The 12,712-nt window shown below is 40.9% G+C and overlaps 1 protein-coding gene across 2 annotated transcripts; it reads left to right on the forward strand.

Annotated features, from left to right (window-relative positions):
• The first annotated feature begins 1,659 nt into the window (after positions 1–1,659).
• Positions 1,660–10,734, forward strand: mitfa (melanocyte inducing transcription factor a). Of its 2 annotated transcripts, none has more exons than XM_054784343.1 (9): positions 1,660–1,792; positions 2,830–3,054; positions 3,146–3,241; positions 3,335–3,443; positions 3,681–3,764; positions 5,739–5,795; positions 5,945–6,020; positions 6,270–6,417; positions 8,638–10,734. In XM_054784343.1, the coding sequence occupies exons 1-9, from the start codon at positions 1,727–1,729 to the stop codon at positions 9,040–9,042; spliced, it is 1,266 nt and encodes a 421-aa protein (XP_054640318.1). In that variant the 5' UTR covers positions 1,660–1,726; the 3' UTR covers positions 9,043–10,734. The 2 variants fall into 2 exon arrangements, with proteins under 2 accessions (XP_054640318.1, XP_054640319.1); XM_054784344.1 differs by having other exon boundaries at positions 2,830–3,039.
• Positions 10,735–12,712: the final 1,978 nt, after the last annotated feature.

The raw sequence follows: 12,712 nt of genomic DNA on the forward strand, positions 1-12,712 counted from the left end.
AGCCCCCCACAACCACATGAGGCGCCTGCAAGCATGCTTTTCAGTTCATAATGTGAGAACACTAGAAAGAAATGCATTGTAAAATAGAATATGTGAGTAGTGGATACCAGGATTTTGTCCATGTTCTGGTAAAACAAGCGTATTGGCTTTGTTTGGGATGAAATAAGCTATGAACGTAAATGTTACAGAAATGAGAAGCTCTTGGCCATTTTCATTTTGCAAAAGTAGCTCTCACAAGGAAAAGCCCTGATGGAGCCAAGAGTACATTTAAATAAGGGAACACTCAAAAAAAAAAAAAAAAAAAAAAAAAAAAAAAAAATAAGGGAACACTCAATACACACTCAGTCAAAACTGCTGCGCCGTTTTCCAAAATGTTTACTTAGGAAGCAACACAGATTGACAATCAATTTCGCCTATTTCATCTATTGAGCAAATGGAGTAGACATCAGGTGGTGTGTTTTTCTACTTTAATTTGGAGTGTGATTCCAAATCCAGGCCTCCATGGGTTAATACATTTGATTTCCTTTGATGTGATTTTGTTGTCAGTACATTCAACTATGTAAAGACCAAAGTATTTCATAAGAATAGTTCATTAAGTCAGAGCTAAGATGTGTTATTTTAGTGTTCCCTTTATTTTTTGGAGCAGTATATTTACACTTCATCTATCAAGAAAACCCTGATCGGAGCCTCCCCAGTCGAAACAAATGGACATTTCAGAAAATTGCATTACAGATGTGTGATTGCAATTTGTTGGAGTTTTGTTGATGTGCTTTCTGAAATGGACATTTCTTCAATCTTTTGTTAACATGTTTTCTGAACTGTTTTGAATTTTGTTAATGTGTTTTTTAAAAATATACTTTTGTTTCACCTTTTTTGAATATGTTTTCTGAAATGTTAATTTGTTTAGACTTTTGGTGATTTGTTTTCTGACACGTTATTTTTTGTTTGATTCATTGTTTGTTGAAGTGTTTTGCACTTGCTGCACTTCTTCCCTTGGGACACTGAAGCTGTGTTTGATACCATGGACAATTGTTTCCCCAATTTAAGTCTATAAAAAGCTTTGGCACAGATGTGCCATAAAAGCCCCTTGAATGCTGCTATAAATATGGCAGCTGATGTCAAACACTGTCACAAAGAATGACGCCTTTGGCCCGACAAAGTCGTTTCTGATAAAATCAATATTGATGTTTCATGCACCCTTAAGCCTGAAAAATGTAGTCCACCTTCAAAGTAAGCCGCCAACAAATAAATAACACGGATGAGTAACCATATTTTTAAAATAAAAACTTGAAGAAAGGATGGAAAAAAAGACTTAATGGCTTTTAAAACGCACCAGACATTGATGTTTGGTCCAGTTCGTACGGCAGCACTAGCACTCAGTTGTGTTCCTGATGATCAGAACAAACAATGTTTTATACTTGATGAGCAGAACTAAAGAATAAATGTTAGCTGGCCTTAAGCAAGCTTTGGTCCGCAGACCCTGGGCCAAACAGCAAAAAGACTTCTTTGTGAGCTGAAAGTTGTGACGTCAAACGGGTTCCATAAAGGCATAAATTCATAGTTGAACACAAACAACACAACAGTGGGAGGATGCATTTCTGTGTCCTCCTCCATTTCTTAACTTGCATAACTAATGAGCCTAAATCCTTGCTAAATTATCCAGAAAGGCTGAATACTTCCACATTTGCACACGCCATCCCAACACCATAAAAGGATTACACACTGTATGTGCGCTTTGACAGATTTCCGCACAAATATCATGTTGGAGATGCTTGAGTACAGTCACTATCAGGTGAGATGGATAGAATGATTATATATACGCCTTTTAATGCTTTTTCATTGTGTTTCTTGTGGTGCTAATGCATTGTTATTTCGTGTTTACTTTACAGTTAGTTTATTATAGGCGTTTCAAAACTTTGACACTTTATTTATTATTCATACTAGTCAGGGTTATTTAAGAGACCTTTATTTCATATGATTGGCTTTGCATTATCATCGTGACCCGTCTTTGCTGGCTACTAGTGAGGAATCACAGGACTCCGGGTGTGTGTGGTGGCCATTTTGACTGAAATGACCACAAAAGTTTCTTTGCCGTAAAAAGTGCTGCCGACTTCAGCTGCAATTTAAAATGGTGTCATCTTAGAGCAATTTAAAAGTGTGCTTTTCCTCCGGTGCTTGATGCGCTCTAATGGAGAGCTTCGGGATTAGGATCAGAACTGTCCATGAACAGAATATACAGACAGATAACAGTGTTGTTTGATGTTCTGCACATCAATGGGATGCGTGGTGGCCTAGTGGTGAGCACGTCGGCCTCACAGTCAGGGGATGGAGGGTTTGAATCTCCATTGGAGATCCTAATTGGGGCGTTTGCATGTTCTTCCTGTATTTGTGTGGGTTTCACAGAAAGATGAATGAACATAGGGATCAATGAGCATACCCGTACGAGCATTACAGATCATTTGGCTTTGGTGTGAAGCGTCCTAACTCTGTTATGTACTTGCTGATACTGAATCTTGGTCTTTACTTGGTACACACATGTTTTGTATGTTGCATACAAAACACACATTAAGACTATCTCATATTAATGCCTCTTTTATGCATGGCTTTTCTCCGGTTGATCCAGCCTCCTCCTGCATTCCCAAAACATGCTGTTAGCTTGGTAATATTAGCGCAAATGGTTGTCTGTGATTGGCTGGTGACCAGTCCAGGGTGTACCCCACCTCGCGGCCGATGTTAGCTGGCTTTGGCAGCATAGAAGGTTAATGAATTGTATGATCTTCGCTTCTTGGAAATGAGTCCAAAGTCTATTCTAATATCTTTCTCATGTAGGTGCCGTCCCATCTCGAAAATCCCAGTAAGTACCACATCCAGCAGAATCAAAGGCAGCAGGTGAGACAGTATCTGTCCACCACAAGTGGTAAAGCTGGCACACAATGCCCCAGTCAGCCACCTGAACACGGCATGCCCGCTGGGCCTGGCAGCAGCGCCCCCAACAGTCCCATGGCTCATCTCACCCTCACCTCTAACTGTGAGAAAGAGGTACGCGTAACAAAGGTCATTATTTCAATCCATTTGAGTGACTTGATACCAATTCTCAGAGTGTGTACTGTTTTGATGATGACGTTATACGTTATGTATCATGCAGATGGATGATGTTATTGATGATATCATTAGCTTGGAGTCCAGTTACAATGAAGATGTTCTTGGACTTATGGATCAAGGACTGCAAATAAACAATACAGTAATGTTTCCACTGTTCATGTTCATTTAAAACGCAAATCTCGATTACGGAGGACACTTGATATTATTCTGTGCTTTGTTTAATTCCCCAAAGCTCCCTGTGTCCGGAAACCTTCTCGATGTATATGGCAACCAAGGGCTTCCACTCCCAGGCTTGGCCATTAGCAACTCCTGTCCACCCAACATTAAAAGGGAATACACAGGTAAAAGACTGGAAAACTGCAACACATTCCATCTCTGGGCTTAGAATCGTACATACAAATCATCATCCTCACCACATTACTTCAGGTAAAAACATTTGTTGAAGGCATGTGCACGCTTATCCTTTCAAAACATACTTTGAAATAACACCATGCTTATAGTCCAGTGTTGATATTGTGTGCAATTTGGACATGCACAAGATGCTATTAAGTCAACTATTTGCCAAATAATTACTCCAGCTCCTGGCATGAAGCAAGTACTGGGCAAACCTGGACCCTGTGGCCCGTATGAAAACTATCAAAGGTCTGATGGCTTTCCAGTAGGTAAGCAACATAACCCAAATCCTAAAATCTGTTTGCAAGTTTAGATTTTGAGACTGTGATGAGCATTTTGTGTCGTACTAAATCGCACACAATATGAATCGATTGCAAGTGTTAAATCAGGGCGTATGTATGCGATTTAGTTCTACTTCCTACTCTGGTCCTCAGAGCACATCACTTGTTTTGAGTGATACTGAAGCATAACATGATAATATTGCAAACAATGTGGACAACACACTTGGAATTGATTCTCTTGACAGTCACCCCTTGTTTATAGCGCTTAACTGGTTTCATGCCTGACCGCGTTAAATGAATTTCTGCGATGTAGGGTTCAGTGTTAATTGAATCCACTGAATTTTTAGTAGTTTTGTAGTAAATACGGGTTTTAACATTATTAGATCCCTGTAGACATGCAATAACACGTCAGCAGTCAGCAGTCAGCTTTACGCTCCTATTATTTATTGTTTACACCACAGTGCAACTCTTATGCTGCAAGGATTCGAGACACAAAGTAGTTAACCTCAAATTTATTTCTTCTGAAGTTAAGAAGCCAAAAACTTACCACTTCCACACGGAATGGGAGAACTTTTTTTTCCACTCTACCATGTCGGACATGCCATGGCTGACTTTATGACTTCATGCAGTTTTAAGGTAATGTAATGTAAGCTAATGTCAAGGGATGTCCGATAATATCGGCCCACTGATATCGCCACCCCTATGTGAGTAATGGTCTCACCTTGGCCACCCCAATGAAACATTTGATTTTCTTCCCTGGACTTTTTGATGATCAAAAAATGTCAATGGCTACTCTGTTGACTTTTAAAACAAATGTTACAGCCTAATCCTAATGGCAAGTATTTCTCAGATGTTGTTGAGAAGCTAGTTGCTGATGCTGTATCCATTAGCTTTACAACAGATATGTGTTCATTTCACGACAGGACATACTGTATGTGATGTTACACATATTGGTATGGGAAATTGAGAGTTGGACAATAGCGGTTATTGTTAAAAAAACCCAATATCGGACATCCCTAGTACACTAGGTCCCCAACTTACGAACACAATTGGTTCCAGACGACCGTTCTTATGTCGAATTGTTCTTAAGTAGGGTAAAAGGTAATATTACCAATGATATAGGTACTACATGTACGTGTATACATATACAGTATATGTGTATGTATGTAAATATGAGTTTGGATGCAGTAGTAATATTAAACCAGGATAATTAATGAAAAAAACAATAATAAAAATGATATAATAATACGTAATGATAAATGTTATTTACCTTTGAAGAGGAGTGGTCGAGCATACGTCGTTGTGGTGGAGTTGGAGGAGGAGTTATTGAAAAAAGGACAAATTGTCGTCGTCGTTAGACTCTTCTAAAAGAGGTAGTGTTCTGTGGGTGGCGTAGAATTAAGCAGGCCTATTAACTCTTCATAAACTTTAATCACACGCTCTATCCAGGTTGTATTACACAGCTACAACTTAGCTTTCCATTTTGCTTTATCTCCCCAGCGTCTAACTCTTCCTCTGTTGGTCCCATTAGCAGTGTCACAGTGCCCTCTACTGGTCAAGCATGTACAGTAGCAGTATAAATACTGATTGAGCGACTACAAGGCAAAATAAAATAAAATATAGACCAGTCGGCTTGTGTTCATATCCGCGAGTGTTCGCTAGTCGGATGTTCGTAAGTTGGGGACCTAGTGTAATGTTTCAGCAATGTTTTATGTCATTACTGCCGCCTAGTGACCAGAATACTACATATCCCTTGTAATTACATATGTTTTGACTAATAATAGACCGTAATCTACCATGAAAAAAAAATCATTCATTCATGAATTAATTTCTGGAAAACCGTGACATAGCGAGGGAGTGATAATCAAACCCCGATATTGCGAGGGATGACTGTGTAGCTTTTGCGTAGGTTTTTGTTTCCTATCTACTCTATGATATTCACATTTCCCATCTGCTTCACAGAGGCTGAAGTTCGTGCACTCGCAAAAGAACGACAGAAGAAAGACAATCACAACTTAAGTGAGTCTACGTTACTCGACAAACAACACACTGCAAGTCAGTGAAGTTTACTAAGATTTTTGCGAGGTATTTTTTCATAGCTTGTTTGCAAAAGTGCTGCAAAAGTTCTGAACGGTGACATCTTCCATGTGTACCAAATGAAACTGTAGTTGAACGAAGACGACGATTCAATATCAACGATCGCATAAAAGAGCTTGGAACCCTGATACCAAAGTCAAATGATCCGTAAGTATGTTTTGGATGCATTTATACTCACTGATGCGCATTCATTCAGTCATTCATTCATCTGTGTGTATGTCTATTCGGGTCTCGTCTGTTAAAACATGATTTTAACCGCTGTCCTCTCCACATAACCAAGTGCCCTTTAAGTGAAATGGTTTGTTTGTTCAGAATGGCCGTGAAGAATCCTGTGTTGTTCCGGTCAGCTGCTCAGCTGACTCTGACTTTAGACCTTTTGTCTCCTGTATACCCCAGAGACATGCGCTGGAATAAGGGCACCATTCTGAAAGCCTCAGTGGACTATATCAGGAAACTCCAAAGGGAGCAGCAGAGGACCAAAGAGCTCGAGTGCAGGCAGAGAAAGCTGGAGCACGCAAACCGCCACCTGTTGCTTCGTATACAGGTGGGTATTCCCATGTATCATTAAACGACTGAAAAGTTATTGGTAGGTCCACAAGCATTTGTACAATGATAGCGTTTTTATAATTTACCCTTCGTACGTCACCATAACCGTTTCATCTATCCAAAGAAAACAGTTTTTTTCTGACAAAGTCTAACCTGGCTTTCCTGTGCGTACATGTCCCATTGATTTGATGGTATTACAGTATATCTGTAATCTCTATTAACGATTATAATCAACCATAAATTCATTTTATTTTTAGAATATGCTGGGGGAAGTGATGTGACTCACAAATGTATACGTGACATCATTATTCTTGCTAATCAGACAAATGTAATACACGTTGGCATGCATGAGCTGGAAGGTGTTTGTCCCTGCCATCCTTCTATAGAGAGGAAAAGCCATGCACGATAATAATCGGGCCGATATGACAAATTATGACATCATGACATCATACCGATAAACTCGATAACATTAAAAATAGTGCAAATAACTGATTTTGTCAAAAACTCTCCAATGAGGCGAGACTACCCGTACTGTGGTGTATGTTACTGGGCTAAGGTGAGCAAATCAAGCGCTTTTTTTCTGTGACGTGCTGCACACTACAGAGCCCCTCAGAGGACAAGGAGAAAAAAAAATGATGGGTAAAAAAAAAAAAAAAAGACTTTTCAGAGCAGATGTTGAAACTTTGAGTTTCGGATGTGACTGTTCACTTATAGGACTAGCAATGCGAACAAGTGAAAGAATCCGATGTATGGCTAATCAATGTATTTTTTTTCAAGCACCAGTACTCAAAAGAGATGTGCTTCTAGCAACACTGGCTCGGATCGGATGTGAGCATTTTATTTTCAAAAGACAAGCCGAATAACCATCACGGAATTGAAAACTTGTTCCTGTACTTACAGTATCACTTTAAACCTCCACATGTGTGAAGTAAGGGATGCGGAAATGCTGAAGATGGAAATTAAATGTTGCATTTTCCTCCCATTTTTGCCATGTGGGGGCAAGCTATGACTGGAAGTCATCCACCTTTGAGTTTCTTACTTCCAGTGGTTAGCATGTTGGCCACACAGTCAGGAGATCGGGAAGACCTGGGTTCTAATCTCCCTGTGATTAGTCATTTTGACTATCAAGCTATTTTTTCTTACTATGTCGGGCTTGTATGTTTTTTTTTACCACATAACGCTGGTCTTTTGGAGGTTGAACTGTTATTTATCTCGACACCTCTCGTACTCGTCTAACTGACGTCGACGTAAGCGGTTGTCGACATAGCTGAAATCGAAACCTTTGACCATGACTTGCACTTTTATTTGTGATTTTTGCCAGAAACATAAAGAGAATGGGTGAGAATAACAGATTTTTAAACCTACGACAATTTGTTGACATCGTTTTCCTCCATTTGTGCATATTTTTATTTCGAGTCTTCTGTTTTCATATGAGGTGGCGGGAGTATTGTGTATGGCTCTGAGCTGTGATTGAGGGGCGGGGCTACAGGGGGAAGTTAGACCAGACCAAGAGAGACAAGAGTTGCCGAGCTGATACTGTACGAGCACAGTCATCCTGCCTCATGATTATTCTGCTGACATTCCGCCATCTAACAAAGCTGCTGTGGTCATTTCAGTGTATGTCATGACGACAGAGACAATAATATTTTGTACATGCGCAAATCTTCCTTCTGGTAGATAACTTTCTAAAAGTAGATCAATGAATGTTTGTAGAATCCAGGTTAATACTGTCATGCTTGCATTGCTCATCTGGATGCTTATTTTGCACTGAATAGGAAGTCACTGCGGTCATTTGAATGCTGTGTAACTGGAAAATAGATGTTCTGGCACGCTGCTTAATGATAATGAGAAAGCTGACAATACTACACTATGTGTTGACATACAAAGAACAGTTTTCATAGAACTGGCCCCATTTTGTCTCAAATTTTATGTGGAGAAAGGCAGTTGACCGGGTATTTTGGCAATGACTTTAAAGGAAGGACTTTGACGGGTTGTTTGACATAGAGGGGTTGGTGACATAAGAGGATTCCGCTGTAGCACAAACCAGAAAAAAACAGCACATGTATAAAATGTCCATTGCCACCTCTAAGTCGTGCAGTTGATCTGTAAAACCACTGGTTTAGCATTCCAGCAGCCTCGTCAGCCGGACTGATGTATGCCAATTTATCTTTGTATGATGAGGAAGTTCTCGTTGAATCCTGTTCTGATTTGCACATAGGAGTTGGAGATCCAGGCTCGTGCTCATGGTCTCACAGAGATGTCAGTCCCATCTATCTGCACGTCGGAGCTGATGGGCCGGGTCATTAAACAGGAGCCCATGCTTGACGACTGCAACACGGAGCTCTACCATCACACCTCAGCTCCTGACATGTCCCCTCCAACCACACTGGACCTCAACAACGGCACCATTACCTTTGACTCAATTCCTACAGATACTGGAGACGCAGGTCCATACGGAAACCCCAGGACCTGTAAAATGAAAGAATTGGTAATGGACAACACACTGGCACCCATTTCCCCAAACGACCCCTTAGTGTCGTCAATGTCGCCCGATGGCTCAGTTACTGTCCACCACAGCTCGACCTCTATCTCAAGTATGGAGGAGAAGGAGCGTGCCTGTTAGTTGTTAGTGTCTTACGCTCACTGACTCTTTGAGACACACCTTTTCCTGGTGTCGTTATTGACTATTTGAAACGATATTTGTTACTGTAAATACAGGTAGGGCAGCACAATGGTGTACGAGTGCAACGGATGCCAGCTGGTGTGGCGTCGGTAAACCTCACTCCCTGACGCTTTCAGAGTCTCTGGGGACATCGAGTTGACAGGCTGGGCTTTTAGCTCCATGGCTAGCACTCTAGATTCTCATTCCTTGAACACTGGTTGGACCCCGGGCCAAATGCGGGGCTGATCCAGGTAGGTTACATAACAAAAAGGTTTGGGTCGGGGTCAGAGTTCAAACCTCGGCTCTGACATTCTGCCTGTCCTTGTGTGAGTTCTTTCTCACTCTCCTCACAACTGTTAGGAATGGAATATTTTCCTCTGTATTCTGTATTCTGCAACATGTTATGCTCATCTATGACAGAGAGATAGCACATTTACCAAGACCTTTCACTTGGAACAAAAGAATCCATGTTCAGATCAGATCAATACACCAACAAACAGTTAACATGAAGTTTCCTGATCATTGGGATCGCCTCCACAAGCTTGTGAGGAGGAGAAGGAGCTTAGTTCACTTCAAAGATTGCTTAGACGTCGCTAGACTTTGGCTGGTGGGCTGACCGTTCTCACCAGCTGCTTGTACCGACTCCTTTTAATATTAAAGTGCAAACCTTACTTGAACCTCTCAGCATTATTTCCCAGCCGGTAGAACAAAATAACGTGGGTGGACTTCACCTTGCTAAAAGGGCAGGTCCAAACACAGCCCAACCAAAAACGCCAGACTATCTTAGGTATGACTGTGACCGAGTGAATGGGACTGTGAATGCAACTGATTGGTGATCAGCCCCGAATGCACCACTGTGTCCCTGAACAGTACAGTAGAATGGATACCAGATGTGTGGCTGGCTGGATGGATGTCTCCTCTAATAATCATTGAAATAGCTCCTAGGCCAGTTTCGTTGCTTCACCAATGTTAAAAAACTAAACTGCTGGAAGTTATTCAAGCAATGCCCAAGCAGACACACGATGTTTTGGCAAAGGGCTTTTTGAGGGTAATAAATGTGTTTATCATTGTTTTATATGGATATGTTCTATATCTATATGTGTATCTTAACGTATGTTCATTAAGATGGGTATGGATGAGTATTGCAAGTTCTTGATTGTACTTTTTTGTATTTATTATACTTTTTTCTTCTAATGGGAATGTTTGTCATCCTGCTTTATTTCCATGTTGCATGCATGTCACCACAAAGCACCAAATCCACACTTTGAGGCATGCAGGTAATAAGGACATCTCAGCTCGAAGGTGGTTCACCTCTAAGCTATTTGTGAAGTGCTGGCTGGTTTAAGAGCACTTTGGCAGTTCTCAGGAAGCAGACCAGCAACTCTCCTGTCCCCCAGTCCTCAAACCAAGTTATTCGATACTGCGCTACTGCCGCCACCAAGTTGATGCCACTTTTTTAAAAAGTAGAATTTCAAATGTAGAAAGTTTGTTCCTCGCTTCTTTTTGGATGAAAGCACAAATCCAGGATCCCGGATTAGAAGTATGCATGATCAAATATTTTGGTTATACATACTGTACATATTCCATGAGATGAATAACGCTGAACCGATGTATAGCATATCTGTTTCAAGGTTTCAGGTGTATGTTCATTTTTTTTTTTATATAAACCTAAATGTATTGTACCGGTTATTAAAATTGTCATTCATTTTAGCAAGGTCCTACTTTTTGGCTGGAAATTATGATGTATATGTATATGATGTAATGTTCAATGCCTTGCACACACACACACACACACACACACACACACACACACACACAACGTACAATGACACAGCTAAATCTGCCAAATTCCCATAACTACTTTCTTTACATGTAATGATGCTTTACAGTTTCAGTCAGGATTATGTAGTTGGTAGTGAGGTTTGCCGTCATATCAGAAAAGGTGGATCCAAAAATCTGCAGCTCAAATTTTATACGCACAAATGTTGCTCAAAACAAAGTGTACACTAAATGCTTTTCAGGTCTGTGTGTAGTACTGCTGTCAGTATTCCAAGTACAGTATCATCAGAATCAGAATGGCCTTCCCTCCTCACTTTTACAGAGGTGCAAGCAATCACCTGCCCGTACATACACAACATAGGAGACAACTAGGAGATAAAAGGGGGAGAGGAAAGGGAAGAACAAGAGGAGCGGGGAGGAGGAAAAAAAACAATTTTAAACCATGCTTCTATGGAACATTGGTAACATAGGCACAAATAAGCACCCTTTACAACATAAGAACTTGAAGACCTGCGCCAGTGGAGTGGGAAAGAGGCGTGGAGGTGTTGTAGCGCAGGCCGGAAGACACCCACAGCAATTGCAGAAGAAAGAGAAGCAGATGGAAAATGGATCATCTTTATAGAACTATTGATTTTAAACTTAAGGCACATGTGTGAGCTTAAGAAACTGAACACAAGTAAGGACCAAGATGATCGTGTCTTACCTCAGCCAAGCATGGTGGTGCCAACATCACAATCTGGGGAACGAGTGCTGCTAGCGATGGGGAGCTGTGGTTCATTGAGGGATATGTGAATTCCAGCATGTACTGTGACATTCTTAGGCAGCACACGATCCCCTCGCTTGGGAAACTGGGCCGAATGGCGGTTTTCCAACATCAACAATTCCAAAAACACCTCCAAGGTGACAACTGCCCCGCTGAGGAAGGTGAAGAAGAAGGCGATGGAGTGGCCAAGCATGTCTCCAGACCTGAATCCGATGACGCAGCTGTGGGGCGTCCTCAGACGGAAGGTGTAAAGCAAGATGTCGAGCATTCACCATTCCTGTGATATCATCATGGAGGGTTGGAAAAGTGCATTGCAGTTCCAACCTTCGATGCTGTGGTGAATTCAGTGCACAGGAGTATTAACGCAGTACTAGATAACGATGGTGCTCACATCAAATATTGACACTTTGGGCACAATTTGGACATGTTCACTATGAAGTATACTCACTTTCATGACCAGCTATTTAGACAATAATGACAGTATGGGCAATACATGTACACTACTGTACTTTTGTACACTGACTGCTCTTAAGTTATATACTAAATTAATTTGCATAATACCTTGAGAATATTTTGCTTGTACAACATATGAAAAGCGCATGTTTTCTAATTGATCCGGACTCGAAAAAATGAGCAATCTCTGATGATAAAGTCCTGACTTTACTCAACAGTGAATGAACAATGAATAAACGAATAGCATTCTGAAAACATTGGTGTCAACTAAATTTCCCATGTAAAGGAGGCCTTCAATAACTGGGTTCCTTGTTGTAATTAGTTTTTTGAGCCAGCAGATGGCAGCCTACACTAGGATACGTTTTGCATGTGACGGATGTGATGGAATTACCCTTCCGTGAATGAAGGGAAATGCTGTAATCCATCTGAGAATACTTATTCATCTACAAAAAACACCCTTTGAACGTGTTTCATATTTTCAATTTTCCTATCATTGATTAACCATTTTCATTCCCGTTGCAAAAAAGTCACAGACGCCGTCCTGTTAGCGTCGACATGAACTGTGCAGGTGGGATCAAACTTTGAACATCACGTTGAGGAAGACCGTTATTTGCTGGCAGGCGAGTATCACCATCC

The sequence above is a fragment of the Dunckerocampus dactyliophorus genome, chromosome 8 (genome assembly GCF_027744805.1).
Source record: "Dunckerocampus dactyliophorus isolate RoL2022-P2 chromosome 8, RoL_Ddac_1.1, whole genome shotgun sequence".
NCBI lineage: Eukaryota > Metazoa > Chordata > Actinopteri > Syngnathiformes > Syngnathidae > Dunckerocampus > Dunckerocampus dactyliophorus.

Coding starts and splice junctions, on each gene's coding strand:
- mitfa (XM_054784343.1), top strand. CDS start 1,727: ATGTGCGCTTTGACAGATTTCCGCACAAATATCATGTTGGAGATGCTT. Junction 3,765..5,738: donor GTCTGATGGCTTTCCAGTAG/GTAAGCAACATA, acceptor TCTGCTTCACAG/AGGCTGAAGTTCGTGCACTC. Junction 6,021..6,269: donor ATACCAAAGTCAAATGATCC/GTAAGTATGTTT, acceptor TGTATACCCCAG/AGACATGCGCTGGAATAAGG.